The sequence below is a fragment of the Vipera berus genome, assembly GCF_964194415.1.
Source record: "Vipera berus genome assembly, chromosome: 3".
Lineage (NCBI taxonomy): Eukaryota > Metazoa > Chordata > Lepidosauria > Squamata > Viperidae > Vipera > Vipera berus.
In genome coordinates, this window is record NC_138204.1 from 36,707,882 (window position 1) to 36,721,901 (window position 14,020).

At 36.2% G+C, this 14,020-nt stretch overlaps 1 protein-coding gene across 1 annotated transcript in view; it reads right to left on the reverse strand.

The window, feature by feature from the left end:
* The window catches only part of IGFN1 (immunoglobulin like and fibronectin type III domain containing 1), a 29,276-nt gene extending 18,775 nt beyond the window's left edge, over positions 1-10,501 (reverse strand). Inside the window, exons 1-9 of the mRNA XM_081325441.1 lie at positions 10,422-10,501; positions 8,414-8,536; positions 7,907-8,046; positions 6,783-6,882; positions 5,887-5,932; positions 5,406-5,583; positions 4,956-5,072; positions 3,240-3,411; positions 102-335 (exon numbers count right to left, since the gene is read on the reverse strand). Coding sequence (XP_081181567.1) covers positions 102-335; positions 3,240-3,411; positions 4,956-5,072; positions 5,406-5,583; positions 5,887-5,932; positions 6,783-6,882; positions 7,907-8,046; positions 8,414-8,536; positions 10,422-10,440 — 1,129 coding nt within the window. The 5' untranslated portion in view covers positions 10,441-10,501. The remainder of the gene's footprint in view (positions 1-101; positions 336-3,239; positions 3,412-4,955; positions 5,073-5,405; positions 5,584-5,886; positions 5,933-6,782; positions 6,883-7,906; positions 8,047-8,413; positions 8,537-10,421) is intronic.
* Between the last annotated feature and the right edge of the window lie 3,519 nt (positions 10,502-14,020).

The window sequence follows — 14,020 nt, forward strand, 5'->3', positions numbered from 1 at the left end:
CAATGAGATCTTGAATATAGCACTGTTAGATGTTATTAGAAGAGAAAGGGGTACATCTGCAGGGTTATGTTGTAACAATTCAAGATTAGAACATCACTCACATTTTACTTCAAGCCAAGTACTTGAAGAACAGCTTCCAGTGTCAATGGTGTAAGTCTCTTTATCAGAGGACTGGATGTTTTTAATGCCTAGATAGTAAATAAGGTCATCATTCAAGATTGAGATATCATAATTGTCATTTGATTCTAACTGATATAGGCTCCATAGAAAATAGCATTTTCTTTCTGGTGGCACTTCATTCTCACTAGGTAGAGAACAACAGTTTATAGGAATGTCTGAAATAATGAATTAATTGGAAATAGACATACAACAAATTCAAAATGTGAAGCAGAAGAAACTTGTAGGTGGAAAAAGCATGGCAAATATTGATTTCATTTACCAATGGATGAGGGCTACTTATCCACTTTTCAAATTTAGCTGAGAATAATCAAATTTATAATGTAGGTTTTCTCAACTAATATTTAGTTGAAAATGTCTTCCCGATAATGTTAACAAAATATCAGCATACATTCATTATTTCAAAAGTATTTTCAAAATTCATTTTGCCTACAATCAGAATTTCCAGCACAAAAACAATTACAATGTTTTGTCTCATTTTTACATTTTAAATTGGAAGCATATTGTTATATCCTTCAAATATTATATTAAGAAGGTGAGTTACTCAAATTTCAATTGCACAATATATTAAAATGTATAAAAAGGCTTTAGGCTCACATTTTGAGAAAAATATCCACATCGATGCAAGAAGAAATTGACTGAAACCAGTCTTTTCTGTCCTAATTCTAAATTCCCAATTTATACAACAGCTTTCTGTAAATGTAGGATTCATTTATGAGATTGAGGGTTATTTCATATTGCCTTATTCTGAGGCATTTCAGTGTTGATTTTGTGCATAGTAAATTATACATTTGGGATCTATACTTATTATTTTCTTTGAAAAGGCATGCTTATTGCATGTACATATCTTATTAATCTGACATTTTTCATAATATATTACTTAAAGAGCTAATATATAAGGATACTATAAAACCTTGGCTTGAATCCTTTAATTGTTCACTTTAATGCCATTCATGCTACAATATTATGCTTCCTACAATTCTGGCATTAAAGACAGTGGGATTTCTTTCCAAGTTACATGCAGAGGATCACATACATTTGATTACACACGAGTTGTGCAAAATTACTTTTCTATTTATTCTTGTATTAAATTATCATTCATAGAATTATTCATTTGTTAAAATTACATTCATTTTCATTATTATTCATTATTCATTTTCAGCATCTTGTTTTCTGCTTTCAGTGGAAAACAAAGTTGAATGTTTAAATCTAGACCTCTATATGTTCTTTCCACAATGTGAAACATGCCAAATTTTAGGAGGGAAATGAGAAAAATCAATATCTTTAAGACCACTTTTTTAAACTACACATAATAAAGTTGGGAAAATGCAGGTTTTCTTCACAGTTGTGTAAGCAAACTTCACTCTTATATAATACAGTATAATATGTAAACCTGAGAGGCAGTTTAGTGTAGTAGTCAGATGAATCTAGGCCTGCCTTAAGGCACAAAACTGGGTGATCTTGGACCAGTCACTCTCTCTCCGCTCTAGAAAGGAGGCAATGGTAAACCACTTCTCAAAATCTTTACCAAGAAATCTGCAGGGACTTGTCCAGGCAGTCTCCAAATAGAGCTGGATGGGACTTTTAGTACAGCCCCCTGCTCAAGCAGGAGAACCTATACCATCTCAGACAAGTGACGGACTAGCCCAGGGGTAGGCAACCTTGGCTCTTTTATGACTCATGGACTCCATGAGTCATAAAAGAGCCGAGGTTGCCTACCCCTGGTCTAGCCTCTTCTTTAAAATATCCAGTGATGGAGTGCCCATGATTTCTGGGGCCAAGCTATTCCCATGGCTAATTGTCCTCACTATCAGGAAGTTTCTCCTTAATTCCAGGTTGCTTCTCTCTTTGATCAGTTTCCAACCATTGTTTTTTGTCCTGCCCTCTGGTGCTTTGGTGAATAACGTGACCCCCTCTTCTTTGTGGCAGCCCCTCCAATACTGGAATACTGCTATCATGTCTCCCCCATTTCTTCTTTTCTTTAGACTAGCCAAACCCAAGTCCTGTAGGCATTCTTTGTATATTTTAGTCTCCCGGCCTTTTATCATCTTAGTTGCTCTTCTCTGAATTTTTTCCAAACTCTCAACATCTTTTTTGTGATATGGAGACCAAAATTTGCTGCAGTATTCCAGGTGTGATCTTGGATGTGATTGAATGGAAATCTAGAAGTATTAGCAATCTCACAATTTGGCATTATTTTTTCCTACATTTATGATAGTGAATATAAACAGGGGTAGAAAAAGAATTGGTATATGATTTTTAATATGAAAATGCCACTGCTTTTTGATAGGCTTTGAAGTTTTGCTAGCTTCTTTGTTATACTGAAGGGTGGATGTTACATGATCTTTACCAACAGCTGTTCCAGAAATGTGGACATCCAAAAAAGTGCTTTGGAAATATAAAGAGCAATGCAAGTAAGATTTTAAGAATCTTTTAATTTAAGTAATGGTATCCTGCATTTTTAGTGAGCTCTTTGGAATCCAACTGTGGCTGATAGAAAAAGCTAAGCAGGTTCTTACCAGCTTAGGAACTAAATGGTTGACTGCCAGAAAACCACAAGGCTCTAGCTAGACTGGGAAGTTTATAGAAAATATGTATAAAAGTTATAGAAAGCAGAAATGGCAAATGCAAATGGCTTTCTTATTGTAATTTTTTTTCATGAAATCAGGAACAAAGCCTGACTCAGAAGACTATTTGATTGTTTTATAAGTTTATTTGAATCAGATTTAAAAATAAAACAAGAACAGAACAAAAAGCCTGTCCTCTGTCATTTTCTGGTAGTTTTAGAGTACCTGGTTCTCTTGCTCTTTCTAGACTCCCCCTGTCATAATTAAAATATGACATGTTCCTTCCTATTTCTCACCCATCGTAATTTCAGTCTGAGAAAATGAATGCTAAATGTGAGCAACAAATGAATATATGGTATTTCAAATTTATCTACATCTTTAGCATTTATTTCTTCACTAGTAACAAATGAAATGAATTAATCCTAGTTTGCCTGGTATTTCATTTGTTATGAAACAAATGCACACCCATTTGTGCCTTTGATCAGGAAGCCTTACTTTCTGCTTCCAGTTCAGTGGAGAAGATATCTACATCTTCTACTTTGATCTGATAAATGCCAGCATCGTCTAGCTGCAGATCATTGATGGTAAAATGATAGTTTTTGCCCTCTTGCTGTAGGTGGTGCTTTAAGTTGTCATCATTAACTCCAAAACTGATCTTCTGGCCATCCTAGAAGTAAGATGAGAGAACAAATAAACAGGCAAAGCTACATCCTTGTAAAATAAATCTGAATTTATAAATTTGAATTATAGTCACTTTAAGAAAAACAAAGTAGGCCCTAATTTGTTATTAGCCATATCTGAATTGGTCAAATCTACCAGTAGAGGTTTTCTTCCTAAAACAATAACTTGTTTAGGGATGAACAGTAGTCAATTTACATTGCTAAGAAGAACAAAAGACTGCTATTGAAAAGAAATGAATGAATGAAAGTACAAAAGACTCAAGAATCAGATTGCTATTGCGCCCATGAGAACTAACCATTATCCTACCATTTGGAAGGGCTGCTGCTCTGCTGAATTTTATCCTTGCTATTTATCTTCTTCCTTCTTTCTTCTACTCATTTATCTCTTTCTCTATCACCTTCATTCATTTTTTAAAACTGTTCTCCTAATATTTTTAAAAAATGTTCTCCAGGTGAGATTTAAGATGTTGGTACTTACCTTTAAAGCCCTACATGGCCTAGGCCTGGGATATTTGCAGGACCGTCTACTGCTGGGAACGACTTCCCATCGCCCAGTGCGCTCACACAAGGAGGGCCTCCTCAGGGTGCCGTCGGCTAGACAATGTCAGCTGGTGACCCCCAGGGGGAGGGCCTTCTCTGTGGGAGCGCCAGCCCTGTGGAACCAACTTCCCCTTGAGCTCCGGATGGCCCCGGATCTCCGGTCCTTTCGCTGCGGCCTTAAAAAATTCCTTTTCCATCAGGCTGACCTGGACTGTCAGGGATTTTTAAAATGTTTTTAACTTATTATTGGGGCTGCTAGTTTAATTCTTTTTTAACTTTCGTATTATTGTATTTTTATTGTTGTTAGCCGCCCTGAGTCCTTCGGGAGATAGGGCAGCATATAAGTCCCATAAATAAATAAATAAATAAATAAATAAATAAATAAATAAATAAATAAATAAATAAATAAATAAATAAATAAATAAATTAGTATTTTATATACTACCATAAGGGACGTGGTGGCTCAGTGGGTTAGGACGCTGAGCTTGTCGATCAGAAGATCGGCAGTTTGGCAGGTCGAATCCCAAGTGCCGCGTAACAGAGTGAGCGCCTGTTACTTGTCCCAGCTTCTGCCAACCTAGCAGTTCAAAAGCACGTAAAAATGCAAGTAGAAAAATAGGGACCACTACGGTGGGAAGGTAACAGCGTTCTGTGCGCCTTTGGCATCTAGTCATGCCGGCCACATGACCACGGAGACGTCTTCGGACAAACGCTGGCTCTTCAGCTTTGAAACGGAGATGACTACCAGCCCCTAGAGTTGGAAACGACTAGCATGCATGTGTGGGGTAACCTTTACCTTTACCTATACTACCATAAAGGAAGACTATATATAAAACCATACTGGCAATGTTATTCCTGAGATAAAATTGCTATTGTCAAATGAAGTGTTAATCTGCTTCTTTCCATAGCTGTTTAGTTCCAGTTCAGCCATGGCTTTCTCTCATAAAGTTCACTTGTTGATTTAGCCGAATCCCTATCCTTCCTTCCTTACTTTGTAGAGACAAATTCTGCTCTCTGGATTTTTCATGTCCATCTCTAGGTCAAATGAAGCATTTCTTTTTTCTTTATTGACTTTCAGATGCTTCAGATTTGCAATACTGTACACATACTGTAAGAAGAAAAAACAGATACTGTAAATCATCTGAGACATTATATAACATTTTATATACAATATTTGCACTACCAAAATAGAAGAAATTCATTGTGTCAAAGGGAAAAAATGTTTGTGATAAGCACCATTTGAAGATGTGAAGACAATTATTTCTCAGTGGGATACACCGTGGAAATAGATCCAGGACTTGTGGCAGGATCCTTTTTTAATGATTAATGGTTACTTTGTCCTTAAAATGCAATGAAAGTTTGCATTCTGTTAATATATTAATTAACATGTATTGAATATTTATCCAATCAAGTCCCAGGATATAAAGCAAAATGGTCTTACTTCAGCTTGCTTATCCTCTCTCTCTTTCTTCATTTCCTGAAGTTTTCTCAGCATTCCACGGAAATCAACAACTCCATACTCTAAGCAAATCTTCTCATAATCTTTCTTCTCTGCATTTAGCAATATTTCTGCAATCTGTCCCATATCCATTTTTTTCTTTGGAGCAATTGGAGGTGTTCTACAGGTTAATTCCCAAAAGATAAACCCAGACTGTACATGAATTGCAAGAGACCTAAAATTTGTCATGTAATTGTGGAAGAAGCATATGAGGGAAAATTTTGGAGGGCTACTTTTTATCATTACCTCTCTTTGGAAACACATGCAAATCCATTAGACAAGTTTCATATACTTTGCAAAAATTTATATACAATTTAATTTACTGGAATTGGAACTTCTGTCTGCCATTGTTGTACTATTATTGCCAGCATATAACAAAACAAAATTACAGCTATTTAACATAAGCCATTGTTGGAAAGCTCACCGTTTCTTTAATGTTTTTCTGAAGTCTTGAATCTCTTTCTTTAAATCTATAAAAGATTTTAAACACTAGCATGAAAATTTAGCTTACATCACAAGAAATGTGCAAGCCTTAAAAATGATTTCAAAGTGCTTTGTATCTCCATGTGAAGCTAAAATAGTATTTTTAAGATGTGTGGACTTCAACTCCCAGAATTTCCCAGCAAGCAAAAAGTCAGAATCCCTTAGTGAACAGCAGAGATGTGCTATATGCATGAAGTAAAAAAGGTGCTTTTTCGAAATCATATTTAAACAGTTATAATGTAAAACTTACTAAAACTTTAAAGTGATTCAAAATTGCAAAGCAGTCACTAAAGACCTGGGTTTGACCTTCTAGATTACCACTATTATGATTTTTTATAACATTTATAGCAACTCACCTGCCTGTTGTGTAACAGGAAACAGTGTTTTCTTCTTGAAGTCTACTGACCCATTTTGATAAGAGATAAAAGAAAAGGAATAGATAGTAAGACAAAACAAGAATCCTTAATTAACAATACCAGGGTAGGAATACACACAACATAATCAGGCTATGCGGAATTTATAGTGATTATAGTTAGCACTTACACAGTTTTCAGTGAGGTAAATATACATGACTTGTATTAAAACATCTGATCATTTATAGGAAACAACATTTTAGACAACTTACAAGGATGTTAAATAGTGAGTTTAGTTTATGAATAGGCAACATGTGATGGTAGGCAATGTAAAAAAAGGACGAGGCTTTGGTCATAAAATAATGACCACATCTTTGATTTTTTACACAAATACACATGCATACTGTTGCTGCCCCTGATTTCAGCCCCATGTCACAGATAGATTGCTCAGACAGATTGCAGCATGCTAACATGATTTAATTACCCTCTATAATTTTGAGACCAGCAGTACAGGTCGCTTCCCCATACTCATTCACAGCAATACAACGGTACAAATCAGCATCATCTGAAGTAATTTTGTTTATCTTCAAAGGGAAAAAAATGAAATCAGGCAATAAGTAAAATTACAGTTTCTTAGACTGGTATAATATATTGCACACTCCTCTGTTTCCTGAGTAAAAAGGTAGAACTACTAATCTTGGGGAAATTCATTCATTCTTTCTGTCTGTCTGTCTGTCTGCCCATCCATCCATCCATCCATCCTTAAAAAATAAATGCTTATCCTTCCCTTGTTTCTATAAATAGAATTTACAGCTATTAATGTAATATATAAAGTATGTCCATCCACTTTAACACTGTTTTATGCTATAAATCTAAAATACAAAATTCTATTTAATATATCTAACAGAGATTAGGCTTGATCTCCATGCAATACTGATTTCTGGCAGCAAAATATGCCACTGAGAGCAAAAAATTGATAACCTAGCCCAGTGTTTCTCAACCTTAGACTGAAAAAAAACCCTAGACTAAAGCTTGATCTTAAGAGCAAATTGAATAAGTAGTCCTGGTCTGAGATCCTATATCTGAATCTGCAGAGACTTCCGCTCTTGAGATCAGATGTTCTTGAACAATCAAAAGAGATAATAAAAAGACAATATAGTGCTGAACTGTCAACTAGAAAATGTTCCTTAGTGATATATTCCTTGGTAAGGAGTAGAAACTAAAAAAAAAATTCAGACCCAAGAAGAAATAAAAGGAAGATCCACTTTAAGTGATAGGCCTAAGTACTAGAATAGGGTTGATATGTGTTGCTATAACTTCATGGTGTGTTGCTGTAGGTCAACTTCTATTTCTAATAATATTCTGAATTTTCATTGATATTTCATCCACTCTTTTATTGCTCAGATATTTTAATTGATCATCTGGCTAAATTACCAAGTTCTAACAGGCTTTGGTATTAGATATTTAATATCTCATTAGATCTGTAATATCTCATCTACAACATTAAATGAGTCTTTATGAGAGTTGACAGTCCCTAATATATACTTTATTAAAAATTAAATAGTGAAAATATATAGCATGTACAGCTATATGGTAGCTAAACATTACCTGCAAGATAAATTCATTTGTGCCAGGATTAAAGGATATTTGATATTTCTGAAAATCATCCATTTCCCTGTTACTGCACTTCCATAAAACCTTTGGTTTTGGTTCACCTTTGACCACAGCTCTGAAAATGGCATTTTTACCTATCAAAGAAGAAACAAGAAACGTATAAGCTGCTTTTCAGTGGGAAGTAGAAATAATAATAAAAAAATCCCTATGGAACATTAGTCTCGAATTCTAAAATCCCATTGTGAATATAAAAAATAAATCAATTTTTTAGAGAACAGAATGGGGAAAAGCATAGCAAAGGGCATAGCATAAGGCCAACAGTAAACCTTGTTTCATTTCTAGCATTTAAGATCCCCATGCTTTAAATGTGTTATTAGGGAGAAACCAAAGCATTTAGCATTTATCAGGAGTTTTTACATTGATCACAATAAATTGGTTAAAAGAATTGCTATTCATTTAGAAAATTAGGAACAGAAGTAACAAATCCGTAAGAAATCTCACCTTCCTGTAATGTTACAGTAATTGGTTTCCGCTCAAAGTCAGGAGTGCTGTATCCTTTAGGAATATCTTCTATAAACTGTGTAATGGCCACCCCAGGGAGGGCAGATTTATTCAAAGATTTAACTGAAAAGTAATAAAAGTCAAGCTCAAAAATCAAAAGTTGATTGCAATCAAATATCCAGATATCTATTTCTACAAGATTACAAAATTATTTGTGATTAAGGAAATAACATACATAAAATATATACTGTACTGGATTTTTAAAAATTTCTATACAAAACTAATTAGACCATTCTAATGCAATATGGGTATGGATCTACATTAATATTTATTTATATCCCATAATTATTATTTTTACAAATAACTCAAGGCAGCAAATATATCCAACACACCTACCTCCTCCTATTTTCCCTACAACAACAACCCTATGAGGTGGGTAGGGCTGAAAGAGAGTAAATGGCCCAATGTCACCAAGCTGTCTGTCATGGCTAAGGCAAGACTTAAACTCATGGTCTCCTGGCTTCTAGCCTGGTGTCTTAACCAGCAGACCTACTGGTTCTCCCAATATATATTGTTATAGTAATTGATGTAGACAGTGCTTTTTTGTCATAGAATGCACAGAACAGTGTTCTGGCACCTTTTTTCAAATGGAAGAACCGGTTCCTTCTAAGCTGCCAGTGCAAGTGAGTTAAGAGCGTTCACTTAATGCTCTCATGCTTACCCCTCCCTTCCTGCCATGCAGGACTCACCTGGAAAAGGTCTGTCTCCTCTCTGCCGCGGTTCCTGCTGCCACTCTGATCTGAGGCCAGGGGATGCATCCACAGCCCCCCGTGGCCCAATCCGGGCTCTGGAGGCCTGGAAAAGACCTCTTCTGCCCGGATCCATGGCCGCGGAGCAGTTTTGTGCCCCCCCCAGCAGCCCAATCTGGGCTCCAGAAGCTTAGAAAAGGCCTCCAGAGCCTGGATCGGACTGCAGGCAGCCCGCAAAATCGTTCCACGGCCATAGATCTGGGCTCCGGAGATCTTTTCCCGGCCTCCGGAGCCTGGATTGGGCCATGGCGGGGTCACAAAATCGCTCTGCGCCCATGGATCCAGGCTCCAGAAGCTTAGAAAAGGCCTCTGGAGCCCAGATCAGACCATAGGGGGGCTGTAAAATTGCTCTGCGGACATGAATCCTGGCAGCAGAGGGTTTTTTTAAGCCTCCGGAGTCCGGATCGGGGTGCAGAGGGCTGTGGATACGTCCCCTGGCCTCAGATCGGAGCGGCAGCAGGAACCGTGGCACAGAGGAGACAGATCTTTTCCAGGTAGTGTTCTGCGCCTCGGAAGCTCCCTAAAGTGGTTTCTCCCCCCTGTTCTCCGGTCCATAAAGGGCTTTTGACTGGAGCTGGAGTTGTACGTGAGTTTCGGCACCTTTTTTATTTTACAAAAAAAGCACTGGATATAGAATCCCAGATTGTAATTGAAAATATGAAATTTTCCTAAATTTTCAGCTTCGGTTCTCTGCTGACATTCCATCTTCTATTCTTTCACCTTCTTCCATTAGAACTCAACATTTTTTTTTATTCAAAGCCCACACAAAGCTTTTCTTTGACCTTAATAAGCTTTTACCTCTACACAGAAAGCATTCCCAATTATAAGAACTCCAGAACTGTGACATTATATTGGGAATATTTATAAAACCCCATTTTACTTCTGAACTACTATATTGAAAGTGAGACTTGTAGAAATAAATTAGACCTATTTTTCTCACATTTTATAAAATTTAAATGATTTATGATTATATATTTAATTTCAAGAGCTCAGGGGACTTATTTTCTAGAAATGTTCTGTTCAGTAGATCATATATTTTGAAGCATATGAATTCCAACCATTTAATTTAAACTGATTGAGACTGGATAAAAACAATAACTGGAGCTTCAATATGTACGTCCAAGCCATTGAAATAATGTTGAGTGAATAAATCCTTTCCTGGGAGAACTAATTGTCTAAACCTCTAGTGAAGACCTTACCTCCTCTCCAACTTGCCATTGTTTTCTATTGACAACTGGAATTCAGCAGTTTAGTGAAATCCACCTGCAAATCAATGCCTCATTATTATTAGTTGAAATATCTAATTATCAACTTTTAGAAGAAACTGTTTTAAAAGATATCCTGACATACAGGATAGATGATAGAAAGAGAGAGAGAGAGTCATACGCAATAAGCTAAAAATGCTAATAACATCCCATCCACAATTGGACATTTTTCATTTTTCAGAGCTATGTACTTAAGCTTTTAGATGTCTTAGCAGTGCTGTGCTGGTTGAGAATTTTAATTATCAAAGATCACACATCCGGAAATTGCTCAGGCTGGGGAAAAGCAGCTTACACAATTCAAAAACATTAAAGATACAATCCTGAATGTACTAACTAGAAATAAATTCCATTCGTACCAATCTTGTCACTTAATTTTGAGAGCAATTGGTTTGGGATGTTCAATTCTTTTCATATATTCTCTGGCCCAATGATTCATGTTCTTCGTGGGGGGGGGGTGTTAATGTTGTTGACATTACAATTCCCTTGCACTGAGGTGGGAAAATGGATTTGCAGAAATGCTTATATACCTCATAAATGGAGAAACTGTTTTCATGCTACTTCGTGGATTTCATCTTTAACATATTTTAATAAGCCAGAAAATGTAATGTTTAATATCTGCAATTTGGGATAGATTTGAATTGAAATAAGAAAAGAATTGGGAATATCTAACAAATAAAACACTAGGTGGTGCTAGAGACAATTCAAAATCAGTAACCATATTTGTCTGCTTAGAAACACCAGCATTGTAAAGACAAAAAATGTATTAAAGTACAAAGTTCTGTGGAGTACAGAGAGTTAAAACTATGGAGTGTTTCTTAAGCTGGTTGATAAATACAAATGTACTGGTGAAAAAGGAAGCAGTGGAGTCAATGGGAAAGAAACTGTGAATCTTACACAAATTTTAAATATAACCCACATAATGCTAAGTAGTATTTGTAAAGCAATATTGATAGTAATAAAGTCATTTTAGTGTTGTAAATTGGGACCAATATTTCACTTAGATATCCAACTTAATCTAAGCTCCATTTTTTTGTCAATTAGAGCCAAATAAACAATTATTATTTCTTTCTGGTTCATCACTTTCCACCAATATAATTGCAAGCTTAAAGGCCATTAACTGAGTTTGAAAATGCATGTGGAGCACTTTGTTGTTGGCTTTTGTTTTTACCATGTTAAATAAGCTGTACCATCCACAAATTCAACCTCCTCACTGTCACCCCTAAATAATTTATGAACAAAGAAGATACAGTTCTTACATCCCTTTGGGGATGAGTCTTGTCTGATAAATCCTTGTATCTGCTTTTTTCCCCCTTTAACCAGTTATTAAAAGAATCTGTTTTTGAAAACAGTTCTGTACCAGATCACTCATCCATGTGCTGAAATTCCAAAAGCAAAGCTGCGCATATTTATTCTTTAACTGTCCTCAGGTGAATATCATGAATTTAATCTGGGGTACAACTTGAAGTCTCAGGGTTGTTATCATCCCTTCAATACAAATGCACATATACATAAACATTTGGAACAATCTCCTTAGTCATTCCAATAATAATAATAATAATAATAATAATAATAATAATAATAATAATAATAATAATAATAATAATAATAATAATACAATCTGACAAAAGAGTACATGGAGTGTAGTTGTAGGCCAAATGTACTTTTTGATCTAGATCCAGCTTTTATTTCCTCTGAGCCCCGTCTATTTCTGCTGTGATCCTACCTGCTTAAAGCAGTTGTGATTTTCAGCCTATTTCTTTCATATGACGAAGCACATTTTGCCAGGGTTAATAAAAATGGATCAGGGAAAACAACTGCCACAGAATAGTGTTGTCTTTCAGTCATGTCAGGATTAATTTTGCAGTGCTCTTTGGAGGAGGTTGGATGCTCTACATTCTCTACTTTTTCCTAACACCAACTCTTGGAGATTGAGAATCATGATGTGATCAAGATACCAAGGAGTATTTCTAGGTTAATCAAGCAATGCAGAGCTAAAATAGTACATGATTTATGATCCAAGCTAATACTATGTGTCATTTCACAGTGCTTTCAAGGGCTTTGATCAAACAGCTTTTACCACAATTGGTCATGATCTATGCTTGATAGCATATTCTTATAAATGACAGTCATTTAATATTTTAGCATAAATTTGTAGGATGGATGCCATAACTGGATGTTTAATAGTTTCAGGTTCTTCAAAGTCTTTCTGCAAATTCTAAACACATATTTGGACTGTGGTGATTAGCATATAATAAACACCATGGCAGCTGAATGGATTCTATATGCAGAATTTAGAAATGTCTGTGGGCAGGTGGACAATCTCCTGAAGCTTATGCAATCCTGATAGAATAGAATATCTTTACTGTCATTGTGTATCCCACAACAAAATTAAGTGCACACTACACACAAATAAAACTACAAGTAAAAGCATACATTATGTACATACATCTTTCACATTCTATTCACCATTGCTCTTGTTATGTATGCAGGCGCCTGCATAGCAACAGCCACTAGGGGGGTTGGCCTGAACGGTTTCGGCGGGAAACCTAGGGCCAACCCCATTGGCTGGCAGCTTACCTGGCTAGGTATTTAAGGAGGCCAGGTAACCCTCATTCCCCAGTTCACTACCCCCCTTCCAATAAGGAGCTGAACTCACACACCGGCTGGCGTCTCTTCCTTGCGTCGGACCCAGTACACAATAGCTCTGTCCCTAATACTGCACTTCAATGTCTCACTGTAAAGTAGTATTTAATATGAGATTAAAGCTAAATCTTTCAACTATTCTGTATCTCTTCTCTCCTGGAGTAGCAATTATTGTTCACTGCAAGTTGTAACTCTTTGTTCTATAGATGTTTATCAAGTATTTTGAGTACATCCATCAAGTATTTGTATTTTGGTCACCATGATACAAAATAGGTGTTGAGACTCAAGAAAAGGTGCAGAGATGATTATGGAAATGGAGGCTAAAACATATGATGAACAATTGCAGGAACTGGGTATATCTAGTCTAACAAAGAAAAAGACTGGAGTGACATGATAACAGACTTCCAATATTTGAGAGGCTGCCATAGAGAGGAGGGAATCAACCTATTCTCCAAAGCACCTGAGGGTAGGACAAGAAGTAGCAGATGGAAACTTATCAAGAAGAAATCCAGTCTAGAACTAAGGAGCAATTTCCTGACAGTAAGAACAATTAATCAGAAGTTGCTTCCACAAGTTGTGGATGCAACATTTTTAAGAAGAGGTTTTAAGACGAAATTGGACAGACATTTGTTTGGAATGGTAGGGTCTTCTGCTCAAACAGGGGGATGGACTACTAGAAGATCTCCAAGGTCCGTTCCAACTTCGTCATTCTGTTAAGTGAGCAGAAGTAGTTGCACTGTTAATGGGTTGCTTAGCTAGGCCATTCCAATACAGATATTCTAGCATAAAACTAGATAGCTTTAAAAGACATGCTAAAAATTAACAAATTCAACATTCTGCTTAAGTGCTTTTGACTTCCTTGGCAGCTCCAAATCACTGTAAGGTAACTC